We start from the raw sequence: 23870 nt of genomic DNA, 5'->3' as shown, positions 1-23870 counted from the left end.
CGTCTCTTTTAACAAGAGTACAGACCTTTCTGGCTCTTAAAAGACGATATGAGCAACTCAAGATTAAACTTACGCAAGATTTCCTCACAAACTATCGTGACACACTCCAGGAATTTAGGATCCATGGGAGGAAGGGGCTTCAGTGGAGGAAGAGCATCATCGGGACAATCCTGTATGGAAATGACAGGTTTAATGAATGAGAGTTATGGTATTTGTCAATTATGTCACTCATGTTTGCAATGCACCTGCATTCGAGCATACAAAACAGTCAACAAAAGTATATAAACTAGTAATCAGTGAAGAGAAACCTTAATTTGTAAAATTTAGATTAGTTTTATACTTGGCGAATATTTCTCTTCTGACTGAGCAGTTATCTCACAGAAAGAAATGAAAGTGTATCAAGGTTCTTTTTATTATTCATTTGTTAAAATAAGATTCTACACGTCATGTTTGAAAATGGAACACAAAATAACTCAAAAAGGATGGGTAGTGATAACACCTGCAATTCACACAGGCAGCTACATGTATTTATGTGACTCTTGAGAGTCAAACTGCAAACCTGCAACAATATTGACAAAAAAACAAACTTTAAGCCTACCTTGCTAACATGTCCCTCTTTCAAACAACTTGTACAGATGACCTGGACGGCCTCCCCTCTGGTTAAGATCTGCTTGTCAAAGGTGAAGACAAATTCTTCATCATCTACAATGTCTCCTTTGTTTTGCCCGATGTTCGCATTAGACACTTTGTCTCCTGTCACTGCACTGTCTATATTTCCAGACGATTTGTCTAGTTCATTAATGAAAGCACTAGTTACGCTATTATCTGATCTAGCAGCACCTTTGGCACGTTGACGTGAAGGCATAGACGTGTCCGAAGACAAAGAATTTGGGTCGTTTCCATCTGCAGCCGAGTATGATTTCTGACTAGTATCTAACGTTCTTTCATCGTCGGTTCCCGATATTGCTTTAGACTCGGAATTCTGCATATCCTCTTCTGACGTTCGAACCGCTCCGGTTTCCTCTGACTCCACCTCGCTGAGGACCATCTCTGCAAGTTTGGCACCGATGTCAGCTGCTGTGTCGCAGTCGTCTTCGCCAACGTCCAACGTACTTCCTGCAGAAACCCTGTCTTCTCCACTTTGTCCTTCACTTCCAATACCATCTGGACCTACCTCACCCGATTCCTTTGGACTATTGTTTCCTGATCCATCCGGGGATGTCTGTCCCAGAGCCTTGCTGTTCTGAGGAATGCCAAAGTACTTGAGGGCATCATGGAAACGATCCATGATGTATTGGAACACGGAAGCGGTAGTGATAGACTTGGCTACATTCTTTTTACCGTTAGCAAAGGGATCTAGAGACAGATATCAAAAAGAAATACGGCATAGGTCTGTTTATTGAAAAAAAAGTCATACTCATCCATGTTTATGCAAACTTCTTTCATATCTGGTACACAATGTTCTGTAATTTTGTGTCTAATGGATCGGTAACAGTGATATGGGGGGTGTTTCATAAAGCTGTTCGTAAAGTTACGCATGACTTTACGAACGACTTGTATATGAAGTGCCAGATAGGACGCCCAAAGATTTTCCTGATGTTTTAACAAAGTGTGACTATATTTCCAATAACCTCAATCAAATTATGGCAAAGAAATATACTTTGCATTAAAAATGTATGTTATGATAAGAATGTTAATCTACATCTGAACAGTTAAACTTAAGTTGATGCAGTAAATAATGATTTAGCATCCCATTTGGCTTTTCATATTTAAGTCATTCGTAAAGTCCTGCGTAACTTTACAAACAGCTTTATGAAACACCCCCCTGGACAGGAATTCACTTCAATAATTGGATGATTAGTCTCGTTCAAATCACATTTGACCTTGTTTTAAAAATACTTCATTAATTAGATTGCCATGTTTTTGTTATATCTTAATGATCTCACATTGTATGATAATTGTTATAACATTGGAGTTCTTGTAAACTGAATATAATTTAGCTTCATGGCTGCCATGTTCAGTATTTTTAATAAACCATAAACCAAATTACAGCATTGCACTTACAGTAATAGAGCTGACTTCACGCCAACTTACTTACTCATAGCTATTGAATACCAGACCTGCCTCTTGAGGTGACAACATTTGATGCCTGTAAATGCATATTTCTGTTCACAACTATGACATTTGTTTTGGTGGTGGTCCCACTGATTGGCACAAGTGACCTGCCACTGTGGTCTAGAGGATAAGCCACCAGACTGTAGATCAAAAGGCACAGGGTTCAAATCTCAGCCCGCCACTAAAATCCTCCGGCAAGACATTATCTACATTTGCCACTCTCCACCCAGGTGTAAATGGGTTGCTAATATGCTTGAGCACTAGTTAATTTGGCGGCTCGGGGTAAATAATGTCTAAGCACCTTGAGCGTCACTGCATGGCGGATACAAGTGCTATATAAAAAAGCCATTATGTCACCGGACTGTGGATCACAAGGTCCGCTGTTCAAGTCCAACCGCGGCACTAATGTCCTTTGGCAAGACATTGATCTACATTAGCCACTCTCCACCCAGGTGTTAAATGGGTACCCGCTAGGATGCGAAAGCTAATGTGCTTAGATTAGCAAGTGTGGGCTTGTAAAAATGAAGCCTGGCTAGAATGCTCCCCAGGAAGTGGAGAATGTGCATACATTGTATGCGGGTAAGCCTGAATCCGACGACCGAGCAATAATTTGATTGCAGGGCCCTCAGGGAGAACAGTATAAATACTGATAAGGCTACCCTGGGTAAACAAGACATTTTGTTATTATTATTATTATTATTTGCAAAACTGACCTTCTATGGCTATTCTTCTGTTGGGAAGCTTGAGGTCAGCCCTGAAGACCGGCTCTCGCTGACGGATGCTGATTACGATCTCCTCGATGTTGATCTCCACCAGGTAGAACCTCAGCAGGCTGACCCAAAGGTCACCGATACTCTTCTTGTTCGTCGTCTTGAAGGGGTCATTCTTCTGCAGTGAGGGAGAGAGGGAGAGAGGGAGGGAGAGAGGGAGGGGGGAGGGAGGGGGAGGGAGAGAGGGAGGGAGGGAGGGAGGGGGAGGGAGGGGTAGGGAGAGAGAGACAGACAGACAGACAGAGAGAAATTGACATCGTTATCTTTATTTACTGGGTGTAAGCCACAAATGTGTTGAGACAACTGAAATTTCTCCAATGAAGCATTACATTTATAAGAGAAATCAACATGTTTGCATGACCAACTGTAAATGACTAAATGAACAATAGACCAAGTGACTCTTATTCTAAATGGTCATTAGAACAAATAATAAGTAGACCCACTATTATCAGACATGTGGATGGTGGACAGGCTGGATGTAGACCAAATGGGAATAGACCAATTGGGTAGTAGATGAACTGGTTCTAGACCAAACAGCAATAAACCTATGGAAAAGGAGATGTGTAGTGTATTGAAATGTTACATTGTATATGGTACAAATGTTCATGTAATGCAGTATTGGATTGTATCATCTAGTTTTTCTCCCTCATCTTGCTTTCTATTTCTTGGTAGCCTCCCCCTTACTCATTATAACATCCTTTTGTGGAAATTCCACCACCATTATTCACTGGTATGAGATTCTTGGTGCATTACCGCCATATTGTTTGTGACAGAGAAAGTACTCTTGTTTTTTTGGAATGAACAACTCTAGCTTAGACATCACCTAGTCAAGTCGCAGCGCAGCTCTATTCTTCAAGTCTTAGATCCTTCTTGTACCGACATTGATAAATAAAAAGTTGTGTGAAGGAAAAAAATGTAATTACCATCAACCCAAACACCCTAAACTACTGCAGTAGCACTGGTCTCATTCTTGAATATTGCCATGCATTTAAAATTCATTCATGACCTCTTAACAAAATGGCACAAGAAATGTTAAGATTGTTTATAGCAAACAAATATTGAGTAAGAAATAAGAGAGAGAGGGGCAAAAAAAGAGAGACATTGTTTTACAGTGACTTTTATCATAGCCACATACAGTTAATATCCAATCACTAAGGAGATTGAAACCTACAATTAAATCACATCTACATTGAGAACATTTTAAGAATATTACAAAGGGTATATGAAGATAGAATACATCTGAAGGGTGGGGGTAAAATTTCTTTGTAAAAAACCAATGGGTGACACAAGACATTTTTTGTTCGTGGTATGTAAACCTAGAAATAGTTGTGGGTTGGAAAATAATAAGACACTAGACAGAATGGAATGGAACCAACCACATTGGGGAAACATTCAGCAAAACCATGGAATTTTAGACTTCCTACTATTATGAATCATTTCCTGTTGGCCTTTCAAAGAAAGAAAAATCACATGCTTTCCTTTGAACATGAACCGTGTAACATAATACAGCAAAAGCTTTAGAATATATTAAACATGCTACACAATATACAGCAACCACCACAGTGTAATTGTACCTCACAACTTTTCAAATCAATCTATTCTTGTTGAAACAACAAGAATTTTGGAGCAGGGGTGGGGTGGGGGGGGGGGTCGGAATGATGTTAGGGAGGCAATTGTCTTAATGGGTACTAGTCCTTTATTGGGTGGTTGACAAATAAGGTTAACAACAAAAAACTAGATGGAACTTTGACTGCGTGCAGTTGAAATTGATGCCTCTGCCATATAATAGAGCAATTTTACACACCAAAACGAAAGCAATTTTTTAAATTTAAGTTTGATTGTAATCCATCTGTCAGTTTTAATGATAATGCATTAACAATCTATTTATAGGCATACATAATGAGCCCCATGACCTTTGACCTGATGACCCTAAAATCTAATCAGTTCATTGTCTCTGCAAGACACATATACATGTCTTGAGTTTGGTAGTAATCTGTCTATTGGTTCTCATGATAATGCGGTTACAAGCTATTTGTGCATACATAATGAGCCCTGTGACCTTTGACCCCAAAATCTAAACAGTTCTTTGGCTCTGCAAGATACATACATTACCCAAGTTTGGCAGGAATCCATCAATCGGTATTTGAAAATGTAAATGTCCTATAATCAAATACACAAATAAATGTTGAGTTCTGAAAGGCCTACCTGTTGGAGGATGGGAAGGACCTGTGGTTCACACTGCTGCAGAAAGTAGATGACCAACAGAACAAAGGTGTGGGCAGGCATGGCCCCGATGGCCTGCTGGTCGATGCCACACATCCTGGCCCAGTAGCGCAACCCCATGACCAGGGGCCGCAGCCGTCCGTCACACTCGTTGTACTCCACCATCAGCTGCGAGCTCTGCACGGCATGCTGGTTGCCGGTTCCTAATTCACACTTGTAATCACTACGGAGAGGAGAAAAAGGGCATGATATAGTATAAAGTCAAATGTTGGTTGCTTGTGCCAAGTTCACAGATCAAGGGGGCATTTCACAAAACTTGTCATCAGTGACAAATTTTTGTTATAAGCTACTGAAATTCTTGCTTCTGATTGGTTATCAGCAGATTTGTTACTGATTTTTGTCATTGAAAAAAGGCTTCGTGAAACAGGCCCCTGTTTCAAAGGGCTGTTGTAGGGTTGCGAAAGAGCAATGATCTAACATCTGTATAATGCGATCATTAATTAAAAAAAGTAAGGGCTTTGCTACTCTCCTCAACACAAAATTAACTTCACTTCACGCTTTTCTTATTCAGTCAAATATCTGCAACATAGATTAAAATTTCAATCAGTCTGGCGTATATAGCTTATTGAGAATTCAATATCACTTGCAAGTATATATTCCTTCAGCCTATCATCATCATCATCATTCATTTAAGTCAGTATTTTCCTCTTAGGAGTTACTATCTTTCGCACCATGTTCATACTACCTCCCTCTCCTTCTTGTCTTGAGCATCCTCTGCATTTAGACCAACCTTACTGGGTTTTTTCTTAGCTACATCTTTCCATGAAATCTTGGTCTTCTTTCCCTTATTATGCCATCCACTTCCAGATTCCAAGCTCTTTTCACAGGTTCATCATCTTCCCTTCTCAATGTATGACCTTTCCATCTCAATCCACTTTTCTTGACCACTTTCACCATAGTTTCTTCCAGACCTAACCTTTTCATGGGCTCCCTTGTTTTCTTTCTAACAGATAATTTCGAACCACACATCTTCTGTATCATGGCTCTATCTGTTCTCCTCAAGGTACCTTCTTCTACTGTCTTCACATTCTAGGTTTCTGAACCATATAGCATTTCTCTTCCAATACATACTTTATAGATCTTGCCTTTTATTCTCATTGTAAACCTTCTACTTTATACAAGGGTTGAGGCCAGCTCGATGAACTACATCCACCTTAATCTGCACCTTCTTGCTACTGCAATCTCACATCCACCACCACTGTTGTTGTATCGACCCAAAGATGAAAAAACCTATCAACCTTCTCTTCATCTCCTACATACATCCCGTCCTCCAATACTCTATTACTGGGCCCCCCGTCTTACGAAGAGTTATGATTGATCCAAATCAATCGCAAGTCATTCAATCAATCGCAAGATTGCATTCTCCTATCTCTTATGTACATATAGTTGCGATTGATATCAACTCTCTGCATTTCTTGCACTCGAAACTCTCAGCCGTTCTAGCCATTCTCAGCCTGCATCTTGCTCTAGACATCCATCTCCCAAACTGTATTTACACAAAATCACTTTAAAAATCTTACAACTTTGTACTCACGATTCAATGTCCCTGAATCTGACACAAGGATGCTTTCCCTCAAAATCTGCTTCAAATTCAGTGAAGTCTTTATCCACTGCAAACATAAATTGTACAAAAGAAAGATGGGAAGAAATGTTAATTAAAGAGAGATGCAGTGTGGCTGGTTGATAATTGCAAGTAATAATTTCCATTTTCACCATCATCATCTCCACATCGTGTTGATCGTCATCATCATCATCATCACATAATAAACAGGAATAGCACATTTTTCTTATCAGTAACATCATAGCAATGTTATGTTTGGTCACAGATATTATATTTTTGATTAATGAAATCCTGTTCTGTGATTGGTCAACATAGCATCATGTGACCGAACATACCATTGCTATGATGTTACCGATAAAAAAAATGTGCTACCGGTATATAATATGGGTGACAGAAATAATTATTTTTGATTTGATTTATTGGTTTCTGCATCTTTTTTTTCTTTTTTCATCATACATTTTCATGAACATAATATGGTTTGATATAATATTTTAAGTGTATATAATTTTATACAAATAATGAACGAATTTAAACAAATATATTGAATGCATAATTAGCATACATTAGATGCAGGAGGGCTACAGAAATAAGCAAAGTAGCTTGACGTGCCCGCAGCCCTCAACTTAGATACAACAACAATAACAAATACAAATAGAAAAGACTGAAGGCTGGTTTGAAAAATATAGAACAAATATATCATGCACTATTTCAAGCCACTAGTGAAATTATGGATTGCTCGGTGACAGGAAGAGCACTATTTTCTTTGGGGCTATACCCCCTCAGAAAATAGTGTTATTCCTGCCACCTTGATCCATAATTTCAACTAGAGTCTCTCAGTGCATGGTACATTTGTTTACTATCATTACCATCAAATCATCATTTTCACTATCATTGTCATCACCACTATCATCTTTATCGTATTCCTCATCAATATCATCAATAATATCACTATCATACGCATTACTGTATCATGTTCCTCATACCAATTATGATTATTTATATCATTATCATAATATTACCATAGTCACTATGATTATCATTTTTATATAAAACATGTAAACATCATCACTACAATCATCATCATCATCATCATCATCATCATCATCATCATCATCATCATCATCATCATCACCACCACCACCCCCACCACCACCACCACCACCACCACCACCACCACCACCACCACCACCACCACCATCATCATCATCATCATCATCATCAAGAGCATTTTTATCATCCAATTTGTCTCACCCTTGGCTGCGATACCCTGGCTGACTGCAATGAGGATCTTGGAGGCTTGCTTCTCACTAGGAAAATCAACATCCAAGTTGATGTCGCTGTCATGGAAACCGAAGCCACTCAGTGAAGACCCATACACCTTAACTTTGCATTCTGGGGAAGGCAGATGCATAACAAATACAGTAAAGTTTAATATAAATTGACTCTATTTTCAAGTATTAAAGGTACTATGTCCCTTTTGCAGCCAACCTCAAATTCTGTAGAACTTTGCAGGAATTATGAATATGTCATGTATGTCCTATCTGTTAAATTTAAACGTTACCAGTGTCCTCATATTCAAATTATGCAAGGAAACCTGTTTACTTGCTAGACATCACTGTCAGACACTATTGAGTGACTGACTGGCTTTTTTTCTTCTTTGGTAATAACATACATGAAAAGAGTTGTAAAGGGTACATGAGCATTTGTCTATATCAATAACCCACTTCTTGTGATGGCCAAGATTAAACTGATTGAATCTTTGCGCAGCATAAAACGTATGACCATTCGGTACAATTGTCTAAAAATCAAGACTATTACTTTTGGGCTCTATAGCCCTAAAGTCGAATTGACAACTAATAGTCGTTATTTTCCCACTTGAAGACATTTTCAAGCCCCACCTTTTTTATGAAAGTTCTAAATTAGTATTATCTTTCAAATGCAGTTGGAATTTAACTTTTTCATTTTTTTGGCCTGCAAATGGGACATAGTACCTTTAAGGATTAAAGTATTCAACATTCTGATGTGTGTCTGTCAACCGCCATGAATGTAAGGAAGGGTAGAGAGTTGGACAAAATACATTAATAGTAATATAGCAGTCATTAATTTAAAAAAAAACATACATTAGTGATATCACTGCATTATACTTTTATAGATTTTAAAGTCCATGTGTGTATTTGAAATAATTCTTATCTTATTCCACATACTGGTAAATGCATGTACAGGTGTTCATATTTCTTCTCAGTAATCTATCTATCAAGCCATCCTCTTTTAACAATGTGTACATGTAGTCCTACATGTAAGTCCTATAATCTCAGCCTTTTTCCCCATTAATATGACTTAGCTGTTATGTACATGTGTATATTAAGCAAATAGTCTGCAGAGTCATACTGTCTCCATGTACTGTGCATGCATACGTGTGAGCTAGTCATAGAGTGGGAATTCCCCACGCATCAGAATGTACACGTTGGTATGTACTGATGTAGACAGGGAGAGGATATGGCCTGGGCTATAATACATGTACATGCACATACAACATACATGTACTATCCATCCGATAGTAAAGGCTTGTTCAGATATGGCGCGCTTAACTGTGGCAAAACAGCTGCCAAGTTTTTTTCTAACGTGTAAATGAATGGCAACTGTATGCAACTTACAATGTAGGACTTGCATGTAGCCATTGAGCTCTGCATCATAAAAATACAGAAATTTGAAGCGAATTAATTCTTCCGTCCTCATTAAAAATTGCCGCCAATTTTGCAGCGCTATATCTGAACGAGCCTAATCCTGCATGTACCACATACTGCAATTCAACAATCTAATTACAGGTAGCAAAACTATGAGCAAAACACAAAATCCCATGTATCTTTAGAGTTTAGATATTATCCTCTTCTGTTAAACTATTAGCCTACATGTAATATATGAACAGCAGAAAAATAATTTGATTCAATTTAATTCATTAATTTTTCCTCTTTCAATTGTTCATATTTACAATAATGGTACATTTTAACATATATTCACATATTAATATACATATAGATCAATTTGCAAAATACAATACATTTAAAAATACACATGAAATTGAAAGGGAAGGAGGGCCGACTAAAGAGCAGAGCTTGTAGGGTATATGCCCCCCTGTAAATGGTAAACAGTTTGTATTGATAATAGGTAGAAAATGAGTAAAGTGGCATCCAACAAAACACCTTACACCAGAATTGTATGTCCTGTCCCTACCTGGAAATACCAGTTGCTCTTAGAAGGTCATGACCTTTCTATGTGTAAATATCATTTAGTAATGATAACAGGATGTTGGATAAGCTGAGTTCTATGAAGATCACTTTGACAATACAGAGAGGGTCATGAGACTATAATCGGACCAGAATGAGGAAGTTAGAATATTGGACATAAATCAATAGGAATGTATCAAAAATCAAATTTGGTGCATCTGTTTTCAAATGTGTTGAACACGTGCATATTATTTCCTATTGTGACATTAAACAAAATCTGTTGACAACTACTAAAGTTAAATACACACAAAAGGTTTCTTTTTCCTGGTTTCAAAACCTGTTCTTGTTAAATGGTGGTAAATTATTTCTGATGACTACAAAAAAACAAAGCAAGATCTTTGGTTCAAAGTTTAATCAATGCTGTAGTGCCTTTTGATACAACATTCAGGACTTCAGATAACAATGAAATTAATATTCATCGTTCATATAGTGCTCACTGCTCAGTACATCTGTGACATATAGTCTATGCACTTTACAGAAATATCATTCCCAGGGTCATCAGATTCAGGCTTGCCCCACACACAATGTATGCACATTCTCCACTCCCTGGGGATACAAGCCAGGCATGTCTAAGGCCTATTATAACATCAACTTTCTTTTTGCACAGGTGGGTATATCAAATAAACACCATCACTGCTCTATTCTCGCCTAGCAGATGGCTTTGGAGCACATTCTCCACTCCCTGGGGATACAAGCCAGGCATGTCTAAGGCCTATTATAACATCAACTTTCTTTTTGCACAGGTGGGTATATCACAAAAACAACATCACTGCTCTATTCTCACCTGGCAGATGGCTTTGGAGCACATTCTCCACTCCCTGGGGATACAAGCCAGGCATGTCAAAGGCTCATTATATCATCAATTTTTTTTTTGCACAGGTGGGTATATCACAAAAACAACATCACTGCTCTATTCTCACCTGGCAGATGGCTTTGGAGTGCATTCACCACTCCCTGGGGATACAAGCCAGGCATGTCTAAGGCTCATTATAACATCAACTTTCTTTTTGCACAGGTGGGTATATCACAAAAACAACATCACTGCTCTATTCTCACCTGGCAGATGGCTTTGGAGTGCATTCACCACTCCCTGGGGATACAAGCCAGGCATGTCTAAGGCTTATTATAACATCAACTTTCTTTTTGCACAGGTGGGTATATCACACAAACAACATTCCTGCTCTATTCTCACCTGGCAGATGGCTTTGGAGTGCATTCACCACTCCCTGGGGATACAAGCCAGGCATGTCTAAGGCTCATTATAACATCAACTTTCTTTTTGCACAGGTGGGTATATCACACAAACAACATTCCTGCTCTATTCTCACCTGGCAGATGGCTTTGGAGTGCATTCACCACTCCCTGGGGATACAAGCCAGGCATGTCTAAGGCTTATTATAACATCAACTTTCTTTTTGCACAGGTGGGTATATCACACAAACAACATTCCTGCTCTATTCTCACCTGGCAGATGGCTTTGGAGTGCATTCACCACTCCCTGGGGATACAAGCCAGGCATGTCTAAGGCTCATTATAACATCAACTTTCTTTTTGCACAGGTGGGTATATCACACAAACAACATCACTGCTCTATTTTCACCTGGCAGATGGCTTTGGAGTGCATTCACCACTCTCTGGGGATACAAGCCAGGCATGTCTAAGGCTTATCATAACATCAACTTTCTTTTTGCTCAGGTGGGTATATCACACAAACAACATTCCTGCTCTATTCTCACCTGGCAGATGGCTTTGGAGAGCATTCTCTACCCTTTGCCTGACCTCATTTCTCTCATTCATTTCTCTTCCAGTCAAAGCGTGTTCCTCGGTGACATCTTCTAACAGCTTGGTCAGAGCTCTGGCATGGGGTGGTGAAGGCATCGGAAGGTTCTTGAAGAAGTTCTCAGACTCTTTGGCCTTAAAAAGAGGAGGAATTTCTTTATTCGAAAGTTCTCAAACAAATACATTTTCATAACTTGTAACGAAAGTCAAAACTAATGCATTTTTTCTTTTTTAATCTTAAAGAGTGTCTGATCAATCTCCAAATGACAAAATTAAACAATAAGTTAGAGTTACTGCCTGTATAAAAGGAAATGATAGACTCTTATCTCAAATTTGAACAAGTTAAATCTTATTTTTCAGGCTGTATTTCTTTACCGGTACTTCAATTTTCAGGCTTTGCTTATAAACATAGAGCATGTAATTTCTAATACTAAAATAATATGGTGAAATGTTTAAGAAATGGATTTCTTCAACAACAGCAAAATTCTTTTTAATCAAATTGTACATTTACATCAACAGAAATGCTGTAATCGTTTCAGGAAACATTCTCTTCTTTGCGCAAAAAGGGGTATGGCAGTTTTAAGATAAAGAATGCAATATTTTGATGAATGGATACATTTAGAGATACCAAAATCCGTCGTAGTTGGAAGATGTAGAATGCACTATGACTGAGCGTTGAACTTACCTTTGCCAGTCTGTTGTGCCTAGACTGATCGATGTGGAGCCAGCACTGCGGCAGCGTGTCAATGTGATAGTTGCACAGTCTGCAGTAGTACAGGGCACGGGGAAACTTCAAGCTCCTCTGCAAAGACAAACCATGCATGAAATAGTAATAACGTTTTATTTACCAAGGGTAGCCACTTCAGTTATGAAACTGTTCTTCCAGCGGGCCCTGCATAACATAATATGTTATTACTACCCTTCTCCAATCTAATATGCTGAGCGCCTAGCTAGAAGGCAGAAGGTCCCATTGTTATAAGTCTTTGGTATGACTCGGCCGGGATTCGAACTCACGACCTCCCGTTCATGAGGCGGGCGCTCTTATCACTGAGCCACCATGCCTAGGAGAGTCACCATGAATGCAAAATGGACGTTTGACATGAATTTTGTGTAACAGTCATGGTTACTTTGCATAACAATCTACCCCGAAATAGTACACACCATACCTGAAGGAAGTGACTTGCGACAACAATTACAACGTACGTTCAGAACAACGAACAAACAAAGCCTCGATAACAGAAATAACATGAAAAACAGTGGAATGGCCCATATAACGTGATTGCGTATCTACATGTACAGGGTACATGTATATAATTTCTAAGACGTGAACTTACTTTGGCAAGCCTGTAAATGTAGGTCTTTTCAAGCTCTGCCTCCTGTCTCTCCATGGTTTCTTTCCAGGGCTCTGCTAAGTCGCTACCACCCTGCACCTCTTGGTCCACTGCAGGACTAGGAGGCTCCTGCACCTCTTGGATTACCGCAGGGCTAGGAGGCTCCTGGACCTTCCATCCAGGCTGCCTCTCGCGCTCCTTCTCTGGCTGCTGATCTGATTTCTTTGGAGTCGTTGGACCGTTTGCTGCTTTGGCACCCTCCTCGCCTTCTCTGAGTTTGGCATTGACAAGCTTCCCCAGAGGCTTCCGTTCAATGGTCCTCTTCTTGCCGCTCCCTTTCCCAGGCTGGGGCAGTGAGGAACCTCCTGCTTGTTCCTGACCCTGCACTGGTCTACCCTCTCTCTGAAGTATCTGGACATTCTTAGGGTCCTGTTTCTTCTTTCTAGCCTCCTCCCCACTGTCTGTATTGGAATTCCTTGCCATCATACCCCTCTCCATTTTTTTAGCGTAGTTCCGCTCCATCTTCTTTGCCGATGGCTTCTGAACAGAGCGCCCCTGTTTATCACCATTGACGGTAACTTGTAACGTGTCAACTCCTGGTTGGCGATTACCTAGGTTTGGGGTACCGTTTGGAGCATTCGCATTATAGTGCTTTCTCCCTGAATCTCTCTCTTTCTTTGGGTAATTCCTCTTCTGGTTGGGTGACGGATCTGCTGTTTTCTGCTTGTCCATAGGTCTGCTCTGTGCCCCTGACCTTTCCCTGGAAACATCACCTTGCTTTGCAGCCTTGCCCTTAGCCTGTGGGTTGTGGGGATTACCAGATGACGGGTTAAACTGTTTGGTACTCTTGGATGAAACTGCCTCTTTACTAGAAGTCAACCTGGTATGACTACCAGTATCCTTCTTTTCCATGTCACCTCTACAGGCCTGGCCTACCTGAAACAAAAAAAGGTGCATTTAAAAGACCAACAATAGTATCAACCTCAAAACTTCACTATAAAAACAAAATGTTTTTGTTACATGGGTACAGTTGTCAGTACTACTGATGTTACAAGATACATTTTACAATGCCTTCACTGCTGTATTACAATCCCCTTGCTGTTGCAGTGTGGATTTCATATCTACAAATACATGTATGTAAGTAAATATACAGATATTTCAGTTTGTCAAATGACACTCATGGGGGTGGAGGCTGAATATCAACAATCATGCTAAGAAATTTCTAGAAAAAATAAAAACGACGATCATTATGTTACTTTGACAGCATAATATATTCAATACATGCCCTGATATTGGTACTTTAAAAATCCTTCGCAGTAATTGAACATAAGAGTTTCGGATTTTGAACATTATTATGCAGGTATGCAGCTTTCTACTGAATTCTTTCTCCAACTATCATTCATTCGACGGATGTGAACACATGCATGATTTGTGAACATCATTTCAAGGGCACTAGAGGCGTGACGATAAGTCAAGCAAAGACGGACAGTGGTGAGTCTTTGAACTAGTGCTGTAGCCGAACCGCCGAACCGCCGAACCGAACGAAAGTTCGCCGAACATGGCACTTCCGAACCGAACCGAACCGAACCGAACTGAACGCAAAGGCCTGGTACGGATGTTCAGCAGAAAAATGTAAACGTTTTTGCAAGCTAATAAACTTGTCATTTAGTACCTAATTTTCATGTCATGATTGCTCATTTTAAAATTACTTTTTTCCCGTTTTTCACCTTTGTGATTTATGCCTATCCAGTGGTGGGCGCGTCTTCACTGGCGCCATTTAAATCCCAAATCGTGACCATGCTACGTCGCATCGCAAGCCATGAACAAGAATACATGTGCGTGATCAAACAATTAGTTCAGCTCAAACCCATTCAACAAAAATTAATATTTTAATTGTAACAATATCGGACAAATTTTACAATATAAATAATGAAATAAATATATATTATAGTATAGTATTTATTTATTCAGGAAAAATAGGGATTTCATATTTTTCCTATTGAAAATAAAAACTTATAAAAAACAGTTATTGACAAGCCTGAGTCTCTATTGAAGATGGCAGTTTTCATGACTCTAACATTAGACAACAACCGTCTCGGAAAATCTTTAAAAAATATCATTTATTGACAAATTAAAAAACATGATTCTTTTAAAATTGAAAATAGAACACGATTCAAGATGGAAATACGAATGTAAGTAGTATTTTTCTTCATAAATAATAACGTTTAGAGCAGTTTTTTAATGTGAAATTCGTGCTGGTCGGAATCAGTGTGCAGAAGTCCTCCGTGCTGGTCGGGCCCGGCAGGCCGGCTGGCTCGCCCAGTGCCGACCGCCGTGGCTATAACGCTGCTTGCTTTTACATTACCGAACCCCGAACCGAACTAAGTTCGGGTGAAAAATTGCCGAACTCTGCCGAACCGAACCGAACACGAACATAGCGTCTGACTTACAGCACTGCTTTGAACCGTATATCTTCAGATAGTAAGTCGGAGCATTGCGGTGGTTTGGATAATTCCCACAATGCCAATCGAAAGCTATCAGAGAATCATTGATGTAAACTTGCATTTTTAGTCTTCGGACTTGTTGACAAGTAATGAATAAAACCTTATTTGAACTTGAACTTGAACTTGAATGACAGGAGGGTCTTGCAGAAAGCAGAACGCCGCCCTTCCATAAAGACATCAGACAGGACAACGCGTTGTTGCTACATACAATGTACATGTACACACAGCATCACTAGCTGTGCAGTTTGGAAGCAACAACATAGACACATTGTTAAAAAAAAGAGGTTAATTTCAAATCCGTCTGGCCAGATGCAGACCACCTTATGTGTGTCTGCATCAGAAACGGATTCAATTTTTAAACATCTGTCACATCTGGCCACTGAAGAAGAGTGAGGTTTATTTGAGAGGGAAAGGATTAAAAAGGGAGATAAAAATGAGTTAAAAGGGGGGTTGAAAGGGATTTATTTTTTAAATACAAATTAGGAGGAGGGGGGGGGGGAGCAGGCGGGGGGGGGGGCAGGGACTTGAAAAGATATTAAAAAAAGGAAAAATATTAAAATAAAAGATAAATTTAAAGAGAGGGGGCCAAAATACTAAAAAAGGAAAAATACTAAAATAATAAATAAATTTAAAGAAAGAGGGCCAACTCATTAAAACATTTGAGTATACATTTTCATGGAAGCTTTGATGTTTCATTAAATTATTAAGAGGAAAAAGACTTTTTAACTCATTTTCATCTCCCTTTTTGATCCTTTCCTAGCTCTATTAAACCTTGAATCACCCCCTAAATACTTCGGTGAAAGAAACCCCACTACCGTGCTGTCCCGTCTTGAAAATGCATAGGATGGGGCTAGCTTGTTCACGAGTATACAGTATAGTCGTGATACAGGCCCCATGTCCGTGTTGTTGCGCGGGGCCTATATCACGAGTATATAGTAGCGAGTTGAATAGGAGACTCATATAGTATACTTGTGATACAGGCCCCTTGTCAGTGCTGTAGGACATGCAATGCCGTTGTGGGGGCCTTGATCACGAGTATATAGGCCCCCTAGAGCGAGTTGGCTGAAGTTAGAAGCCTAGTACAAAATTATAACCGATTAGTCTACAACAGTTGCGGTGCCTATAAGTTGCGCTTAAGTTAAGTAGGCCCTCTCTCACTTAGATTTGAAGCCAATTGAGCGGATCTGCAATGAGAGCACGTATACTCACTGCACAGCGCTCAATGCGCAAAGTTCTTTGTGGTGGGCCTACCTGGCCCCCCCCCCCCCACTCCGAGAACGGACGGACCCCATGCGTGTTACCAAAATGTCCTTTTCGTAACAAAAGAAAAAGGTCGACCCGTAATCCGTATTGACTTTACACACCGGACTTTTGCTGAAAAGGGAGGGTGCTGAAAAAGGCTTGTATACAAAAGAAAAAGGTCGACCCGTATTGACTTTACACACCGGACTTTTGCTGAAAAGGGGAGGGTCGGTTGGAACACGAATATGCGTACCCTAAATAACACTGAGTGGGCCTAGATCTATCACATTGCAGTTTTACTCTCCCTACATAATATTCAACACATGGGACTACACTTAAGATAGTTGTCATTTGCTTTCTTTGAATTCCAGTCCACCATCAAAATCAAATCTAGCGTAAGTGACACAATGTCTTGTAAATATTGAAACAAAAATAAATAAACTGGCTAACTGAAATGATGGACACAGACATAGTCTATGAATGTCACAGAAAAATTCCTGAGACTGCACTGACAAAATCAAAAATTGATCAATTCAAAAAAAATATCGAGTGACAGAAAAATAATATTAGATTTCAACTTTGATTGTGAATTACACCTAATTTCTCACAAGCAACACACATCTTTAATATTGTAACATAAGATATTTCCCGAAAATTTAAAAATGGTCTTACTTTCTCTCGTTCCTTTCTTTCGTGCTAAACATGGGTTCCTTTTTGTTTGTTTTCAGCATAGGCCTAGACTCGATTTAGTGCTTTTCAATTCTTTCATCACAAGTACCGACGCGCGCGGTCAATTAATAGCGCGCATGCATGAGCTGGATGGCTGGATGCAGTACGTTAACAACGCGCGTCTACACGTACGGAAAGATCAAGCTGAATTATACATTGCTAGTGCGTTCCAAATCAAAAGTAAACAAATTGTTATTGTGAATGAGCTGTAAAAATATATGATTTCTTGTTTTTCATAGAGTTGAAATAATACGCTTTGAAATGATATATTGATGACATATTGTCATTGATCCATAAGCGCTTCATATAGCTGCATGGGCGACGTGGTTTAAAAAAAATCTAGGCCTATGTTGATTATTAAATACAATCACGATATCATTTTGAAAGCATAATTCTTCTATTCTATGAACAGCAATAAATCATTTTGATTGAGCTCATAGTTTTCTCATAATTACCGTTATAGACTTTTTTTTTGGGGGGGGGGGGTCTTCTCCTTTTTCTGGGACACAGGGCAGTTTCATACTTTCATTCCCATGTTATATGTAGAGCGCTGACTAAATTAATTGCTTTGGGGGGGGGCGGCAAAGCGCATTTCTTGCCCCCCCCCCCCCCAAACAACAAAAAAGGGGGGGGGGGAGAAATCAGCTGTAAGGGAGTCAAAAATGGTTTGTATTTGATAATAAAAAAGAAAACAAAAATGATAAAAACTTAATTGAATCAATAAAATTAATATTCCTTTCAAAGAAAAGGAGAGTAATCATGCAGGAATTGAATTTCCTACACATCCGTGTTCTCCTTTATTTATTAATGGAAGATGTTAAAATAGCGATACGCACATACCGTGGAAATATTGTGAGAGGATGGGCAAGCGCGTGTACGTGTGTTTTTTTTATTATAGAGGTGATCGACATGAGCCCCTGCCAGTGACCACTGGCGTACTGGTGTGTGTGTGTGGGGGGGGGGGGGGGGGTGGGTTGTGGGGGGAGTAAAATTACATAAAACATAACATTCAAACGTGGTTTATTTATAATTTGATACCGGTGTTTTACAAATGTTTCTGAAATAACATGATTTTCCGGGATTTTTTCTCAATTTTTGGTGTGTAAAATTATACTTTTTTATGTGTTCGTTGAAAAACTATAAATTCCCAAATTTATATTCAGGCAAAACAAAATGTGCTTATTTACTGAAGCCTTCATGTCAGGGTCTGCAGAATGGCGGACTGGGGGGCTCGAACCCCCCCCCCTCACTTTTTTTAAGGAAGAGAGAAAGAAAGAATAAACTAGTGACCTGCCAAAGTCACAAATGAGGTATCAAAATATGCTCATCTGACCGTAATTAAATGCCTAAAACTCTGCCCCCTGGAAATCCCCCCAAGGGCCCTAAGGAGGCATTGTGTAAACTGATTATCAAGCATACCTTGCACATGTCAACATTTTATGTTGTTTCATTTTATGTTTCGAAATGAAAATATGAAATGAAATAAAATGAAATGACTTTGTTTCTTCATTTCGGTATTTTTCGCCATATTTCATTATCAACGACAGGACACATTTTAATTTTAATTCTATTTGCAAACTGAAGAAAGTTTTTGGAGGGGGGGGGGGAGGTATACAAGTATGGAGAGATATACCACTGATTGTTGCTGCCCATCTAATATACAAATACACTGCCTAATTGAGAGGTTCTGGTTAAAACTATACGCAAGATGTGACTCCAATATTTGCTGAGGGGCGCAGTTCCGAAGCAAACTTTTGGAGTCACAGAGGCCCATAGTTTAACCAGTACCTCGAATAGAAGGCATGGCATATTTAAAAAAAAAAAAAAAAAAAATTAAATTAAATTAAGATTTTAAAAAAAAAATTGATTTAATTTCTTTTTTTAATTCACATTTTTTTTCCAACACCCAAATAGTAAACCAAAATAGTACTCTCGTATAGTACTTTCTAAAAAATAGCTCAAATATTTCTGATCATGTGACGAGCTCTCAACCAATCAAAACCCGACAAATTTTTGATGCAGGATATAATATTTGAGCTATTTTTAGAAAGTACAATATGAGAGTACTATTTTGGTTTACTATTTGGGTGTTGGAAATTAATTAAATCAATTTTTTTTTAAAATCTTAATTTAATAAAAAAACAAAATATTTCATATATACCATGCCTTCTATTCGAGGTACTGGTTAAACTATGGGCCTCTGTGACTCCAAAGTACTATTGGAGTCACCTCTTGCGCATAGTTTTAACCAGAACCTCTCAAGGCAGTGTATATTTGTATACTATGTCCCGTTTTGCAGGCCAAAAATATGAAACGGTTAAATTCCAATGGCATTTGAAAGATAATACTAATTAAGAACTCCTCTTAAAAAAATTGGGCTTGGAAACGTCTTCAAGTGGGAAAATAACGACTATTAGTTGTGGAATCGATTTGGAGCTATAGAGCCAATAAGTAATAGTCTTGATTTTCAAACCATTATACCGCATGGTCATACGTTTTATGCTGCGCAAAGATTCAATCTGTTTAATTTTGACCATTACAAGAAGTGAGTTATTGATGTAAACAAATGCTCATGTACCCTTTACAGCTCATTTTTTGTATGTTATTACCAAAAGAAGAAGAAAAAGCCAGTCAGTCACTCAATACTGACAATAGTGTCTGACAGTGAAGTCTAGCATGTAAACGGGTTTCCTTGCATAATTTGAATATTAGGACACTGTAAACGTTTAAATTTCACAGATAGGAAATACATGACATATTCATAATTCCTGCGAAGTTCTACCGAATTTGAGGTTGGCTGCAAAAGGGACTTTGTATCTTTAATATGAAGAGTTGATATTAAAGGTACTATGTCCCATTTGCAGGCCAAAAAAAATGAAAAAGGTGGGGCTTAAAAATGTCTTCAAGTGGGAAAATAATGACTATTAGTTGTCAAATCGACTTTAGGGCTATATATAGAGCCCAAAAGTAATAGTCTTGATTTTCAAACCATTATACCGCATGGTCATAAGTATTATGCTGCACAAAGATTCAATAAGTTTAATCTTGGCCATCACAAGAAGTGGGTTATTGATGTAGACTAATGCTCACGTACCCTTTACAACTCTTTTCATGTATGTTATTACCAAAGAAGAAAAAAAAAGCCAGTCAGTCACTCAATAGTGTCTGACAGTGAAATCTAGTAAGTAAACGGGTTTCCTTGCATAATTTGAATATTAGGACACTGCTAACGTTTAAATTTCACAGATAGGACATACATGACATATTCATAATTCCTGCAAAGTTCTACAGAATTTGAGGTTGGCTGCAAAAGGGACATAGTACCTTTAAAAGCAACTTATTTGCACTTTGATAATTATCAGTCGCAACTGACAAGAGATATAGCTATATTATGGACTGCAAACGTGCGATTGACTAGAGGACTTGCGATTGATTTAGATCAATAATAAATCGAAATTATGTATTACATGGGTCCGTAGCTGAAGTGGTTGTGTCAGATATCATGTACTACAGGCCCTATCCGGACACCTAGGCCTACCCCGTGGACATCCACCCCCGGATAATCACTCTCAGTCAACTGTACTCCCTATAGTAGGCCTACAACTTCCCCAAGGACAATGCTCCCTAGGGCAACCATGCACCCTCTAAGACGACTACCCCCCAGAACCCCTACACCCCGGACAACTACCCCAGACAACTACCCCCTAGGTCATCTACCCCCTAGGACAACTAACACCGGACAAATACCCCTAGGACAACTACCCCCGGACAACTACTGGGAATAGTTGTCCAGGGGTAGTTGTCAGGGGGTGGTAGTTGTCCTGGAAGGAGGTTGTCCTAGGGGGTAGTTGTCTGAGGAGGTAGTTGTCCAGGGGGTAGTTGTTCCGGGGTAGTCGTCCTAGAGGGTGGCTGCACTAGTCTGTCCAAACAGGGGGAAATAGGTTGTTTTTTTGTTTTTTTAGAGGGTTGAAAATGCGAAATGTTTCTAGCTTCTGGACATCTACCCCCGGATAACCACCCCCATTCAACTACCTCCTAGGATTTTTACGCCACAAATCCCGATTTGTATGATGTTACATGCCATATTGAGATGCATTCTTCGTTATTGAAAGGGCCACCCTGTATAAAGAAGACTTGAATAAATAAATAAATAAATAAATACAGGACTACACGAACATGTGGTATAAAAATCTGTCCCGATTTTTATGATGTTACATGCCATATTTGAAATATTAAGGCATTTGAAGAGCCATGCTTTTCAGGGAACATTTTTTATCTGATGTTGATCATCCACACTTCCATAAGAACAATGATAACACTCACAAATTAGTGTTCACCTCTTCCCAGAACTCAACCTTCTCTTTAAAAGTTTTTTTTTTCTCATTCTCTTTGAATTCCTGAGAAATTCAAAAAGGGGGTTATAAAATATCTAAAAGGGGGTGTTTTCTCTCTTTTTTTTTTCTCTCTCTCTATATATCTCTCTCTCTCTTTGGACTCCTAAGAAATTTTAAAAGGGGGTTTAATACCTTAATGACTATCATCAAGGGGTTACATTGAGCAGGGTGTTCAGTAATTGGGGGTGGGGGGGGGGGGGGGTCAGAAATGTTGGCAGCTCTGAGATTGGGGGGGGGGGGGGGTGTGCTTTCAAAGGAAGAAAACGTGCATACGCCACTGAATGGGGGGGGGGGGGACGGGTCTTCGTGCCTCCTTTTTTTGAATGTTAAACACCCCGAATAGATAGGATGAATGGGGGGGGGGGGGGGGGTAGTGAGCACTATTTTTTTTTGGGGGGGGGGCGCTCGAAAATTTGAAAAAATTGCACCCCCCCCCCTGGGAAAAAAAACGTGTAAAAACACATTTTTTTTTAAATTTACATTTTTTTGGAGATGGCCCCCCCCCCCTGGCGTTAAAGGGGGGGGGGGTGCGATTTTGCAAAATTTTCGAGGGCCCCCAAAATTTTTGGCCTGAGCGATTTTCAAATTTTCGGGAGCAAAAAAAAAAAATTGTGCTCACTAACATTTTTGAGAGTTGATTACTGCGGGCCTGAAACATATGATGAAGAGGAGAGTTGTTGTATTTGATCAGTAAGGCTTCCCCTTCGAAATGATTTGAGAATTTTGCATCAATTCAAAACACTTTTGATTCTTCGTGTGTCTACTTTAAGGGGCCCAGTAGGGAAATTGAATTCAGACAAGATTAAGAGTAGTGAACAGTATAACGAATCGTCTTCTTTTCTAATAATTTAATGAAACGGCAAAGCTTCCGCGCTTCGGGGGGGGGGGCTGAATTCAGACTAGGATTAAGAGTCGAGAACGGTACAACGAATCGTCTTCCTTCTTTAATAATTTAATGAAGTATCAAAGCTTCCGCGCTTTGCGCGGGAGGGGGAAACTGAATTCAGACAAGAACACGATACAACGAATCGTCTTCTTTCTCTGATAATTTAATGAAACGTGAAAGCTTCCGCGCTTTGCGCGAGCTGGACAAAAATGAATCCTGCAAGGATTAAGAGTCGGAACCGCTACAACGAATCGTCTTCTTTCTCTAATAATTTAATAAAACGTCAGAGTTTCCGCGCTTCACGCGAGATGGGCGAAAATTAATTCAGACAAGGATTAAGAGACGGAACCGCTACAATGAATCGTCTTCTTTCTCTAATAATTTAATGAAACGTGAAAGCTGAAGCGCGGGATGGGCGAAAATGAATTCAGACAAGGATTAAGAGAAATGACTTTTTGAAACGTCAAAGCTTCCGCGCTTCGCGCGAGATGGGCGAAAAATAAATTCAGACAAGGATTAAGAGTAATAATTTATTGTAACGTCAAAGCCGCCGCGCTTCGCGCGGGAGGGGGGGGGGGGGGGGAACTGGATCCAAACAAGAATTAAGAGTCGAGGACGGTACAACGGATCGTCTTCTTTCTCTTATAATTTAATGAAGTGTCAAAATTTCCGTGCTTCGCGCGGGATGGGGGAGACTGAAAAATAACTTAGTTCCTGGCCCCGGGTTTATAGGGTTAGATTTGTAGACATTTGAGCATCGGCATTAATATTGGTTGCTCGTTTTGTCGGTAATCGGTGGCCTCTACACCCTCCCCACTCCCCCACTGACAAAGATCTATAGCGACGCCCCTGATAACGACACAGTAATACACTCGAGATTTTTTTTTGCAAGTACTATAATACTGATGAACTACCGGACCACCGTCTTTGTGCATTGTGCGGCATCAAAGCATACGTCTCAAGTGTCACTTTTCTCTAACTTCTAACAAATC

General features: G+C 39.5%; 1 protein-coding gene across 2 annotated transcripts in view; it reads right to left on the bottom strand.

Annotated features, from left to right (window-relative positions):
• Positions 1-17641, bottom strand: part of LOC100888569 (terminal uridylyltransferase 7) — a 38244-nt gene extending 20603 nt beyond the window's left edge. For both annotated transcript variants that reach the window (XM_030996894.1, XM_030996895.1), the window contains exons 1-10: positions 17542-17641; positions 13127-14059; positions 12478-12594; positions 11750-11927; positions 7981-8121; positions 6703-6778; positions 5091-5331; positions 2829-3003; positions 599-1356; positions 74-170 (exon numbers count right to left, since the gene is read on the bottom strand). In XM_030996894.1, the coding sequence (XP_030852754.1) occupies positions 74-170; positions 599-1356; positions 2829-3003; positions 5091-5331; positions 6703-6778; positions 7981-8121; positions 11750-11927; positions 12478-12594; positions 13127-14035 (2692 nt within the window). In that variant the 5' untranslated portion in view covers positions 14036-14059; positions 17542-17641. The remainder of the gene's footprint in view (positions 1-73; positions 171-598; positions 1357-2828; positions 3004-5090; positions 5332-6702; positions 6779-7980; positions 8122-11749; positions 11928-12477; positions 12595-13126; positions 14060-17541) is intronic.
• Positions 17642-23870: the final 6229 nt, after the last annotated feature.

The sequence above is a fragment of the Strongylocentrotus purpuratus genome, unplaced genomic scaffold (genome assembly GCF_000002235.5).
Source record: "Strongylocentrotus purpuratus isolate Spur 01 unplaced genomic scaffold, Spur_5.0 spur5_scaffold_3, whole genome shotgun sequence".
In the NCBI taxonomy this organism is placed as follows: Eukaryota; Metazoa; Echinodermata; class Echinoidea; order Camarodonta; family Strongylocentrotidae; genus Strongylocentrotus; species Strongylocentrotus purpuratus.
The sequence above is the reverse complement of the archived record's forward strand: the minus strand, read 5'-3'. Positions and strand labels throughout refer to the sequence as shown.